A 13,227-nucleotide genomic window follows, 5' to 3' on the forward strand; every position below is an offset into this window, starting at 1 on the left:
CAAATATAATTTTCAGTCAATTTGTCAGCTCATGAGTCTCCTTCAACTTTATACATTAAAAAAAGGGGTTTGTCATCTTATTTGTTATTTTGAGCAACTTAAACTGCTATAACAATAATTATGTTTGTGGCTTTCATTAGAAATATTCACTATTTTGGATGTAGGCCTTTGTTGGTATGGCAAAAAGGCCTACATCCACATTTATTTTTTATCAATATTATATTTTTAAAGAAAATAAAAAAGGTTAAAAGGTCTATTTAGGCTTTTTGATATATATCATTGCTCTCACAGCCAGCAGGTCTTATAATGTGTCAATGGGAAAACCTGTGCACTGGTTTCTCAGGGCGGTGCCTGAGATGTGTTGACAAATTGGACTGCGCTGATTGGTTGACAATAACTAGCTTTTCTATTTATCGAGGCTATCAGCTGTAGGTCTTTTGTTATAAAGGGCAGCCGACAGAATAATGCCGAACATGAAGTCCGTCACTTAACAGGGAGCTGCTTTCAGGGGGTGTACAAGTCACTGCCGGGTGCCTAACAGGTGAGTCCTCACTTTGTTAGCTGTTTCTCCAGATGTTTACAGCAAAACATTTTAAATTGGTGAATTTGAACCTAAAAGTCAACAATAACTTGTTTTTTTCAAAAGTTAACGTTGTCTCGTTTTGCTTAATAAACTGGAGTTACTTCATTTTTGTTGTTGTCAACAACGTTTCAGACAAAGCCGCACAATGTTAGCTTCAGGCTACTGCAGCCAACTAAAGAAACTGCACTTGCATCAGCATTTATGACATGTGCCCGTAAGAAAGTGGTTGAGCAAGTAGCTCTGCAAGTGTGTCCGGGAAAAGCATTGCAGAGTTGTTCACCTTATTTAAAACGTGTGTTAGAAATTTCACCTGCATACTTTTAGGTGGGTTAAGTAGGGAGGCGCTGCCCACAGAAGAGGGAGACAGAGGATGGCCGAGGGTCCGAGGAAGCGGGGCAGCAGCTGTAGCGGCGGGTGCAGTCACTCTGAGCCCGCAGACACACAGCCGGGAGCGGGGAAAGATGAAGAAGGCTGCATCGTGGCTCTGAAAAAAGAGATCGGCTTGGTCAGCGCCTGTGCCATCATAATCGGTAAGAAGCCTACAAACATGTTTATCTCCAATCATCATATTTGAAGTAGAAATCAATTGAATTGCTTCTTGTTTTTTTTTTATATCCGGCATGTATTTTTTTGTTGTCTGATTTATTTATTTAGAATAATAAATAGAATGTTATTTTACTACATATATTCTTAATTTTAAATGTGTATGTATGTATGTATGTATGTATGTATGGAGTGTTGTCTTGTGTACATTCAGCTCCTGAAGGGCTTACATACAGTTCTTAGATGCCTTTTGTGTCTCCTGAAAAGTCACTACTGACACTCTTAAGATTTACATCGACTTTTTTTGAGTTTATATAAAACGAGTACTTCAATTTCTCTACTGCTGAAATTACTTTTATTCAGTGCCAATTCCCCAATTCTTGGGCATTTGCAAGAGTATTTACGCAACATTATTTTATTCAGGGACATTTATAATACTAATAATGAACAAATCAGCCAATCTCTTCTAATTTAGGATCGAGTGGGATTCATAACTCAGCCCACTTGGGTAGGAGCATTATTTCAAAGAACATTCGGTGCTTCTGGAGTTGATAAGATTAATTTAAGATAAAGCCCATTGTTCTTCAGATGGTCACCACCGTTTAATTCCAGTAAATGCCCACCATGTCAGGCGGATAAGGGCTACACAAAGGGATTCAGTTCAAACAGACATTTTGAGAAATCTGGTAGATGATTTATGAGTTTTTACACTCACTTATCCAGACATCATTATGGAGCCAGGCACATCGAGTAAATGAAGGTACAGCTGCTCCTTGTCTGGTTTAACAATTGAATAAGTATATATATATATATTTATCACGTTATCTTATTATATCTATAAAACCATTTTCCCTATGTTTTATTCATTGTTCAAAAATAGAACTGTCACAAAAGCCAATTTCCCCCCGGGAAAATAAAGAGGACTGATTCTGACTAACACATTGTTTGAACTGTGGCAAAAAAATAAATAAATCAAAACACCAAAAAGCATATTTAGTCTCGCTTTGAATTTACTTAAAAGGTCATTAACAGTACGACGCATGAACAATCATTCAATTGTAGTGTATATCCCAGCTACTAAAGTCATATTTTTCTCAATACAAGCACGTTGAAAGAACTTCATTTTCATTAAGCCATGTTCCTTTTAGATGTGTAAAGAATATAGCTGAATCAAGCTGCAACGATTAAAGAAAAGCAACCATTTGCACTTTAAGTGGTTGAGCCTTCTCTATGTTGTGATGGATGCACATCCTCAGTGCACTCCCAGCATCATACATCTTTCACATGCTTTTTTATTGTAACTTTAATGTTTCCAGGGAACTGTAGGCTACCTCGCATGCAAAGAAAAAAAGAGAGACATCGATAACAAGCAAGCTTACTAATGCTATAATGATGTTCATACTTCATTTTGTCCACCTTAAACATGGTTTGAGTGTGGTTGTTAAACCAGACAAGGAGCAGCTGTACCTTCATTTACTCGATGTGCCTGGCTCCATAATGATGTCTGGAAAAGTGAGTGTAAAAACTCATAAGTCATCTACCAGATTTCTCAAAATGTCTGTTTGAACCGAATCCCTTTGTGTAGCCCTTATCCGCCTGACATGGTGGGCATTTACTGGGATTAAACGGTGGTGACATCTGAAGAACAATGGGCTTTCTCTTAAATTAATCTTATCAACTCCAGAAGCACCAAATGTTCTTTGAAATAATGCTCCTACCCACTGCCCAGGGCGGTGGTGGCGAAGTCCATAGGGGCTTGGCCTGGGAACTGGAAGATCACCAGTTCAAGTCCCCGAAAGACCAAGTGCCACCGTGGTGTCCCTGAGCAAGACACTGGTTACCTACACTGCTCCCCGGGCGCCGTACATAATGGCAGCCCACTGCTCCTAACACTAGGATGGGTCAAATGCAGAGACCGCATTTCGTTGTCCTAGTACTTGTACTCTGTGCAATGACAATAAAGTTGAATCTTTCATCTTATCTTGAATCTTGAATCTTCTTTCAAGTGGGCTGAGTTATGAATCCCACTCGATCCTAAATTAGAAGAGATTGGCTGATTTGTTCATTATTAGTATTATAAATGTCCCTGAATAAAATAATGTTGCGTAAATACTCTTGCAAATGCCCAAGAATTGGGAATTGGCACTGAATAAAAGTAATTTCAGCAGTAGAGAAATTGAAGTACTCGTTTTATATAAACTCAAAAAAAGTCGATGTAAATCTTAAGAGTGTCAGTAGTGACTTTTCAGGAGACACAAAAGGCATCTAAGAACTGTATGTAAGCCCTTCAGGAGCTGAATGTACACAAGATAACACTCAAATCAAGGGTTTTTTAATAGTCTTATTTGGGATCAATGGACCAATAGTATTTCTTAAACCCAATAATATAATAATCTCAAATCTAACTTCCACTTCCTTGTGTTTTTTTTTATTTGATTTATTCACACTCAAACATATCTATCTTTGCGTTTTGGTTTCCTTTTGTTCGTTTTGACTGCTCTCCACAACTCTCCCAGTTACTACTTGCGTTGGCAATTACCAAAATGTCATTTTATCGGAGTAGGCCATGTTCTAACTGTACTGCATGCCTCCTTAACTTTGTCCATCCACTGAAAGCTCACAGTGAACGTTTCCAACAAAGTTTCACTCCTTTGTTTTCTATCAGACTTGGATTTGTTTGTTGTTCCTAGAGTCACACAGACGATATGAACTAATTCTGAAATCCCTTCAAACATTAAGACGCATTTTCTCTTCTAAATCAAAATGGCACTGCAAACATAATCAAGAACGAATATTAAAGCTACATATTGTCTATGGTGTGTTGTTGCTACCAGTGTAACAGCCTGGCACTGCTTTCAAAAGTAAAGAATGTCTCTACTGCTTGATTTTAAATAGTCTTCCTGTATTGCCAAACACGACCAGTTTTCCAACATGGGCTAACCAACTGCTGGCATGTGCATCGGGAAACTTGGGATACCTGATCAACCAGTCTATATGTATTCAAGTATCAGGTTTCTAAAAAAACTGAGATGGTAGTTTGGGCCATGCTAAGACATTTCATACGGCCTAGAGTCCCATTGGCAAGCATGAAATGGGGCATGTAACAGGAACTTGTATCATTACCATTAACCTGTCTCTCTGTAAATAAGCATAATTCCTGCATTATTGTTTTATAGCATCCTGCCCTGTTTGTGATCTAGTTTCTTATTCTGTCCTGCATGTCTGTTCCCAGGCAACATCATTGGATCAGGGATCTTTGTGAGTCCTAAAGGGGTCCTGGAGAACGCTAGCTCGGTGGGCGTGGCCATCATCGTATGGGTTACCACCGGAGTTATCACGGCCATCGGGGCCCTCTGCTACGCCGAGCTAGGGGTGACCATCCCCAAGTCGGGGGGAGACTACTCCTACGTCAAGGTCATCTTTGGAGACCTGGTTGGGTGAGAACAAATGTTAAGATTAATTTTAAAATACGGATAAAAGGTGAGTTTCCACGTACAGCTCCGGAAAAAATTAAGAGACCACTGTGGCATTATCAGTTTCTCTGGTTTTATTATTTATAGGTATGTCTTTGAGTTTATTTTAAAGCTATTGTATTCTATAAACTACTGACAATCTTTCTCTGCATTGGAATTCAACAGAATCTAGCAGGGCTGCCATACATTTAAGAACAATTTGGAGTGGTCTCTTAATTTTTTCTGGAGCTGTAAATCTAAAAGGAGTATACTGACAAAAAGGGCTGAATTAATATTGTCCCTTTTTTTTTTCTACTAACTAAACTTCAGAGACTTTACATAGCAAGGTTTTTGTAATTAATGGGAATTTGAAGTAAATCTGCACCCTCACCCCTCGTCTAAAAATGTAAGCCCCTACTTATGTTTGGTGTTCCCAGCATCCCAGAATGTCCCTGACCCAGTTCCACTCATGTCTCTTGTCTAAAACAACAATGCCCTAGTGTACATGTATAATACACTCCGCTTGTGTGCTTAATTTTTCTTTTGTTTCCCCTTTACATTTTGCGCTAACCAAGAGTAGCATGATGTGTCCGTACTGTGTGTGCAGTTATGTGACACAAATGTCTTTATGTCCAGGTTCCTGCGGCTGTGGATCGCTCTGCTGGTTATGTACCCCACTAACCAGGCTGTGATCGCTCTCACCTTCTCTAACTACATCCTGCAGCCTCTCTTCCCCTCTTGCCTCCCCCCAGACAGCAGCCTCCGCCTGCTGGCTGCCGTTTGCCTGTGTGAGTCATAGAATTAACCTGTTAATTAGCTTAGCATAGATCAAGACTCATTATGATGAGAGAAATGCCGCCATGGTGTATTCATTCTACTCTACTTTCTTCAGTGGTTTTTCAAACACTTTATAGTATAGAAAGACGCCTTTTTTGTAGGTGGCAAAATTAATTGTGGGTGAGGTAGTACAGCATCTATTTTTCTTCACCTAATTCGGCTCTCGCAAGATTATAACACAGTCTGGAAAACAGATTAAGAGCATGGCCACACTGAATTACCTGAGGCGAAGGAAGCAAATATTTATTTTTTGGGCCGTTTGTGGACATAGAACGGAAGTCAATGGATCATGCATGATCATTTGTACATGTGACCATGCCCCTACTCCTATATTTAATGAGCTTTGTCTCATCTGGGGAAAAAATATGACGGATTATCTCAAAAACTATGAGAGTAGGATTATCACATTTAGCAGGAGTCGGCATGCAGCTATGCTTAACTTTGATATGTTAGCATTTAGCTCAAAGCACCACTGTGCATAGCCTTACAGAGCTGCTAGCATGGGTGGCTATGGCTAACCCAGTATCAATCACTGCTTGTGAACTCGTATCAAACCACTAATAAACTATTATTTTATCCTATTTCTAGCTTTAAATGTTCACGGAAACATCTACTGTAGCTTTAAAATGAGAGTTGGCGGATACTTGGTTTTGGCTCGACTGTTTTCAACATGTCGGCCAAGTTACTTATTAATAGTATTTTTGTTTTTTACCGGGATTGTTTATTTCTATTCAGATGATTGGAGAAGTATTCATATGCAATATAGCAAGACTGGGAATGAAGTACAATGTTTAAGTTGTATTTTTTATTTCTTTTGAATGTGGAATGTGACAAAAGTATTCCTCACAGGGCCATTGACAACATTTAAACTTTTTTTTCTCTTGCCGTCCTGTAGTGTTGTTGACATGGGTAAACTGCTACAGTGTGCGCTGGGCCACACGTGTCCAAGACATCTTCACCGCTGGCAAGCTTTTGGCCCTGGCTCTCATCATAATCATGGGAATTGTCCAAATATGCAAAGGTAGGATTTTCAGTCTCTTTAAACTATTTCATTTTATTTACTGTACATGTTTGTCTCTCTCTTGGTAAGGAGATGATTATCAGTCTTTATTTTAATTGTTTTTAACCTTTTCACACAAATAAACATTTAATTAAAAAAAGGTTGAATATTTATGAAATACACAATATAAAATATACAGAATAAATACTGTAATATACCAATTAACTACTAAAACGAAATGTAAACAAATATTTAAATAAAAAATGGGCATAATGTTGACATCCTTCTCAGAGATTTTCATTTGAATAGTAAATATGTCTGAAGAGTTAAAACTATCCAGTATTTCAAAATAATGTGTATTTTAAGTCTTATTTCTCCTCTCTCCCGACCTCAATTTGGAAATCATTGACCGAAGACATGATTCCAAAATGAGGGGCGGGGGGCATCAGCGCTTTAGCCACCATCACACACAATATAGGTTACCTTGTGCCTCTCACGAGATGTGTGATTCCAGCGTCAAAGAGGGATTACATTCCCTCGTAACCCTTCGTCCCACTCATAATCCTCACACACTCATTCATGTGACTCGCCCCCTCATTATATCCTACTCTGCGTGGTGTATAAACTGAAGATGCAGACTAATTAATATGTCTCTTTAGTCTCGTGGATGACGTTTGGGGACCTCTGCTGCTCAGCCTTTGGTATTGAAACGCAGTTGACGCCAAATTTGAAGTCCTTTAAATGAGCTCTGACGTTTCCTCGTTCTCAGGTCACTATTACTGGTTGGAACCGGAACACGCCTTCGAGACGTTCAAAGACTACAGTGTGGGTCAGATAGCTCTGTCCTTCCTACAAGGATCCTTCGCTTATGGAGGCTGGAACTTCCTCAACTACGTCACAGAGGAGTTGGTTGACCCGTACAGGTAACATGCACAAGCAACCCAACCTGCAAAAATAACAAAATGCATTAAGGGTTTAAGGGCAGAACCTGCAAGGAAAAAAATAAATGCTCATTCCCTGCCGTCATTCAAGGAAAGCAACCAATACACACATTTAAATATTTAATTCTAACTTTATCTATTCCTACCTAAATGTAGCGTTTAAAAGTAAATGTTGCATATATATTTTTTATTCTCTCCCTTATGTTAGAAACCCCCACCAAACTTCTATATGTTTAGCCTATTTACTTATTACGTTATTAACTTAAATGTGACTATTTTATTCTATCCCGCATGCCACCAATATCTACATAAACCTCAATCTTGACTTTTGTCCTCTCAGGAATCTCCCTCTTGCGATCTTCATCTCTATCCCCATCGTCACCTTCGTCTACGTGTTTGCCAACATAGCCTACATCACCGCCATGAGCCCGCAGGAGCTGCTGGCCTCCAACACTGTGGCAGTGGTGAGGAAACACACCCATATGTTTTAACAGACAAAGTACAAGAAAGCAAAGTCGGGTCAAGCAGGAGGGAAAAGCTTAACTTATTAAAAAACATTCTAACTAAACTCCAAGCACATCAGAGATCCTATGACAAAATATCCACAAACTTTACGATCATTTCCAAGAGAAAAAATAAGAATTAGTAAAGTCATGTACAGACGGTGAATTGAATGTTACATTAAACATTTAAAAAAGGAGAAAAGTAAGTCATATACAGATCACAATACAATTAACCATGACCTTTTTTATATGATCTTTTTTTAACAATTAAATTAAAAGGAAAAACTGTTTTTTATATTCTAGAAAATATTATTTGTTAACGGAACTAATAAAGAATTGGTCATTAACATGATTTTGTGTAATCTATTAGTGAAATATTCCTGAAATGTAATTCAAATGAAAAAGAATACTTGTCATTCGTGATCAGTCCATTTCATATTTTAATACGATTTATTGATAAACTGTGTAAAAAGCAGTAAATCAACCATTAAGTCTCAATCAAATGTAGCTAATGCATGAATCTTGACTGGAGGCTAATCAGATGGAGTAGTTGTGTTGCCCAGCAGCCATTAAAGAGACCACATAGCTGTGACGCACACTCATTATTTTAGCATAACCTTTAGTCTGTCAACCATTCTTACTCCATTTAAAATAACTGTATTAGTCACTGTTCTCTCCTCCTCTCTACTTCAAATGTTTCTCCCAGACTTTTGGAGAGAAGTTGCTCGGTGTTATGTCATGGATCATGCCCATCTCTGTGGCGCTCTCCACATTCGGGGGGGTCAACGGCTCCCTCTTCACATCGTCGCGGTTAGTTTCTCCTCCCTCTTGTCATCGCAGCTTCTGTGGTTGCTGTACTTCTCTTTTTTTTTAGATGACTCCGGTTCCTTTGCTGATATTCAAGCCCTTATCTGTAGATGTACATGGAGTAACTGGGTAGGCAATGTAAAAATAAGGAAGCTTCACAGACATTTTTAAAATGTGTGAGGTAAACAACTCCCATCATTAGGGCTCAAATGAGTTTCTTTGGATTATATGGAGAAAAACCTGAATATAGCATTATTTTAATTTGAAGGAGCATATTCCCTCTTGTGTACTGTGCTTTAGTTTAATTGGAGGTACTTGTTCTACTTAAGTATTCATATTTGATGCTACTCAGTATATTTTTTATTTCTCCACTACATTTAGCTGACAGCTTTAGTTAATTAATAGACTTAGACTATAAGCTAACTCAAAATATTATAAACAAATTCATACATTGACATAAAGTCATAGTTTCTAGTGTAGATGTCATTCAGACTGATGCAGGGGACATGTCCCCTCCCCTTTTGGAAATGGCAGATTTTTGTCCCCATTACTATTTAATTACTTTTCATTGAGCAGAACCTTTTATCCTGAGCTACTTGCAGTAAGTGCATTTAAACATGAAGAAAAAAACTGAAAAGGAAGAATCAAAGCATAATATGTTAAAAATGTTCTGAGTTTGAACCAAAAAAATGTAACCACAAATAAAAAAGCTTTTAATTTGAAAAATAAATGAATATGCAATGCTATATTAGCTCAAAAAGCATGAACAGATCAGTAACAAAAATGTAATTGAATAAAAGTCTGACACCATATATCCCCACGACTTTTTAACACAAGGTGACGCCCTTGTTTGGTAAATCGCTCTTGAGTTAGTATTGCTACTTTTACTTAAATAAAACATCAAAGTGCTTCTTTCACCTCTCTTGGTAACCCCACGTTCCACAGTACTCCTGCTTTGTTACATTTTCCACCCTGACATTCTGACTTGTGCACTCTGTCTCCACAATAATGACCTGAGCTGTGTTTCCTGAGCTCTCAGCTGCTGAGTGCAAACGGTAAATAGACCGCAGCTGCCTCTGCTCTCAGGACTTCACCGTCTCCTCTTCTGTCTCAGGCTGTTTTTCGCCGGAGCGAGGGAAGGCCATCTCCCACGTCTGCTGGCCATGATTCACGTCAAACGCTGCACCCCCATCCCTGCCTTAGTCTTCACTGTGAGTCCTTATCAAAAGAAAACATCCACTTATTGTCCTTACATTTTGAAGAAATTATAACCCCCCCTCCCTCCCTCCCTGTTGCCATTTTCAGTTGATATCCACTCTAGTGATGTTGAGCACCAGTGACATTTACACCCTCATAAACTACGTGGGCTTCCTCAACTACTTATTCTATGGCATCACCGTCGCTGGGCAGATTGTCCTGCGCTTTAAAGAGCCCAACAGGTATCGACCCATCAAGGTACGCACACTAATAGATATTTAAAAGAAAACCAATTAAAAGATTAAAACACACTTATGTGTTAAATGTGTCAATTTCAATTTTTTAACATGTCAGTTATAATCAGGACAGGTATATTGATAGATTCAGAAGGACTCTAAGGCGTATTTTCAAATGCACAAAAGCTACAGTAGAGTTTCAGGGCTTCCAACAATGCCACAAAAATATACATAATATAAAAAAACAATAGAAATATTTAAAGAAGAAATATCAACAATATGCTGCAAGAGAATGTGCAAGGAAATTCAGAATGAAGTCAAGGATTTACATGATGAATGGAATAAGATAAAAAATTAAAATGAAATGCTGTACAGAGGAATACCTTTTTTTATTATGTATAATTTTTGTTGCTTTTTAACCAACAATCAAATTTTACAAATCTTTAAAACAAGGCTTGATCATTACGGTATATGTGACCCAAAAAGCTGTCTTAGGGCAAGCAGAATTAAACGAGACAATTCAAAGTGCTTTGCAAAAACATTAAAAGCATTAACAGAAAGTACCAACATAAATGGCATTTTAAAATCCCCATTAGCCAAGAGAATACAACATGTATTTGATTTAATAAAAGGCAGTAGTAAATAGACTTGAGTCTTGATTTTAAAATCATTTAGAGTTGCAGTGGACTAGCAATTTCTGGCAGTGTGTTCCTGATGTATGCATAAAAACGTTCTTTAATGATGAGACCGTTTCATTTAATTTTTGTCTCTCTCTGGTCCTCCAGGTGAGCCTGATATGGCCGGTGATCTACCTGCTGTTCTGGGCCTTCATGCTGGCCTTCTCCTTCTACTCTGAGCCTTTGGTCTGTGGAATCGGTCTGGCTATCATGATGACCGGCATCCCTGTCTACTTACTGGGAGTCTGCTGGAAAAAGAAGCCACAGTGTGTTGATAGTTGGATGGGTAAGGCAACATTGTAGTGTCTCAAAATAGAAGATGAAAATGTTATTTGACAACTAAAGAACACAGGGGTTCAGTTTTGTTGCATTTGAAAGCTTTAAAGGTGACCCTGCTTTGCTTGTATGGTCATTTAAGCAACTTAAAAGTAAGGTCCTTTTTTTTTTTTTTAAAGGAAATATGCTATAGGCATCACTGTATTAAGGAAAAAGTTAAAGGATTGCTCAAAGTGATCCTAGGGTGAAAAATATCATTTAAAAATCAAATTGTAAAAGGTATGTTCATCAGGATAAATGTCTACAAGCAATTTGAATATTGAATCATTTCCTTGTTTTCTTTCCCCAACTGTATCCAGGTAAAGTTACTCATCTGTGCCAAAAGCTTTGTTCGGTGGTCTATCCGGACATGGGGGACAACGTGGAGCCCCAAGGGTCTCCAAACAAAGATGGAGATAAGGAAGATGGAGGAAGCCCTCTGCCAGCTGAATCTTGATAATATGCAAAAACAATACCCAACAATGCCTCAGGAGGGGCAAAAAGGCACTTGGGGAAAGACTCTTGGAAAGAAGATCATTATGCAATTGTTGTTCCAGACATTGGGACGGGCACAGATGCGTTGTTGAAAAGTCACTGATGTTTAACTTGTGAAACACTGAACATGAAATTATGACATTTTTTTCACATTGGATTTAAAATGTTGTATTTATTTGGTATTCGAGGTTGGGAGACTATCGGAAAATATTTTAATATGCAAGTTGTTTGTATTGTCAAAATCTGTGTTTATTATCACCTCACTATTGTAACACTAAAATTAGATTTTCCAGGTGGAATAATGGGTTTTATTCACATTGGAGTACATATTGTTATATGGAAAAGTATTTAAATAATTCATTTAAATGTTCCCTTTTGAATTCGTACAGAGGTTTGGCTTTTTGAACTCAACATTATTATTTTCCTTGACCATGCACCTTTTCCTAAAAAAGGAAAACGTGTCCAATTGGGCACTGAGTGGAAAGAACAGAAACGGCTATTTCCAATTTTCTTAATTTATAAATTAACAGAAGCTTTTGCTTGAAAATAAAATATTACTATAAGTAACCCAATGCATATTAAGCATGTGGTTAACGTAAGTTTTTGTTGTTTTTTTCAAATCTTAAAACCTCCTATGGTGTTTTTGACAAGTTTGATGCCGGTTTAAAATGATACTAGGGGACTATGGTGCACACTGCTGTAGTATTGGTACTGTGCTGCCTGCTGCACCTTTCCATCAATGTTTTATCTACCTGTTGGAACACCTGACGTAGAAGGGGCGGAGTCCACGCACAGTAAGCGATCAAATTGCGGAAGTCCTGAGCTATGACGAGCCGAGCTGGGTTACTATTTTACAACGCTATTAAATGGACAGGAAAGTAGATGAAGTTTCCTTCAAAATAAAAGCCTAAATCTGTACCCAAGTAACACTGCATGAGTGAGAAGTTGTGGATGTATTAAATCAAGCATTGAATTCCTTTAGCCTATATCATACATTGAATTGTTCACATGTACTTCACCATGCATGGCAACACTTTAGATTAAAGACAGTCATGTGTGTTGTAGGCTATATCTTGTCCACAACCACTGTGGAAAAAATAAGTATTTTCTAATCCAGGGCATAACACGTGGACACAAAGTAAGTCTAGAGCTTTTAGGTGCTTGGGTCTGTGGAAATCTCGGGCAGTTGCACATTCTGCTAGTTTAATAATCCAGTATTTGCACTACTTAGTGATTTTGGGTCGGTCTATGTTGGCACTCTTATGGTTCAGGGAGAGCGATTACGTTAAAATAAGATAGGGTAACCTTTTTAACCTCTTAAGAATTGTATGCACTCTTTCAAATCAAGAAATGGCCACCACCATCCTCTTACACAGCTTTCAAAGTTAATAAATAGGGTATATGTATTTCTATTATGAACATTTCAATGTCATTTTCAATATTTACAGGATCAAACTTGACAATTTCCAACATAAGAGATGGTCTTCAATTGGTTATCATTTTATTCAAACTGTTTTCCACACTTCTAATCCTTCTGTCCACCTGCTGATGAAGACCATAACATGTGGTTGAAATACATGAACACAGCTTAAGTGGATCGAGCTTGAGTTAAGATGTTTATCTCATATCTGAAACTCTAAA

General features: G+C 38.0%; 1 protein-coding gene across 2 annotated transcripts; it reads left to right on the top strand.

The window, feature by feature from the left end:
* Nucleotides 1-363: 363 nt before the first annotated feature.
* Nucleotides 364-12,185, top strand: slc7a8b (solute carrier family 7 member 8b). Of its 2 annotated transcripts, none has more exons than XM_063886893.1 (12): nucleotides 364-541; nucleotides 908-1,113; nucleotides 4,359-4,563; nucleotides 5,215-5,366; nucleotides 6,311-6,436; nucleotides 7,185-7,338; nucleotides 7,697-7,820; nucleotides 8,566-8,669; nucleotides 9,781-9,877; nucleotides 9,972-10,121; nucleotides 10,885-11,062; nucleotides 11,412-12,185. In XM_063886893.1, the coding sequence occupies exons 2-12, from the start codon at nucleotides 954-956 to the stop codon at nucleotides 11,546-11,548; spliced, it is 1,587 nt and encodes a 528-aa protein (XP_063742963.1). In that variant the 5' UTR covers nucleotides 364-541; nucleotides 908-953; the 3' UTR covers nucleotides 11,549-12,185. The 2 variants fall into 2 exon arrangements, with proteins under 2 accessions (XP_063742963.1, XP_063742964.1); XM_063886894.1 differs by having other exon boundaries at nucleotides 448-541; nucleotides 885-1,113.
* Nucleotides 12,186-13,227: the final 1,042 nt, after the last annotated feature.

This window comes from Eleginops maclovinus, chromosome 6 (assembly GCF_036324505.1).
Source record: "Eleginops maclovinus isolate JMC-PN-2008 ecotype Puerto Natales chromosome 6, JC_Emac_rtc_rv5, whole genome shotgun sequence".
Taxonomy (NCBI): Eukaryota; Metazoa; Chordata; class Actinopteri; order Perciformes; family Eleginopidae; genus Eleginops; species Eleginops maclovinus.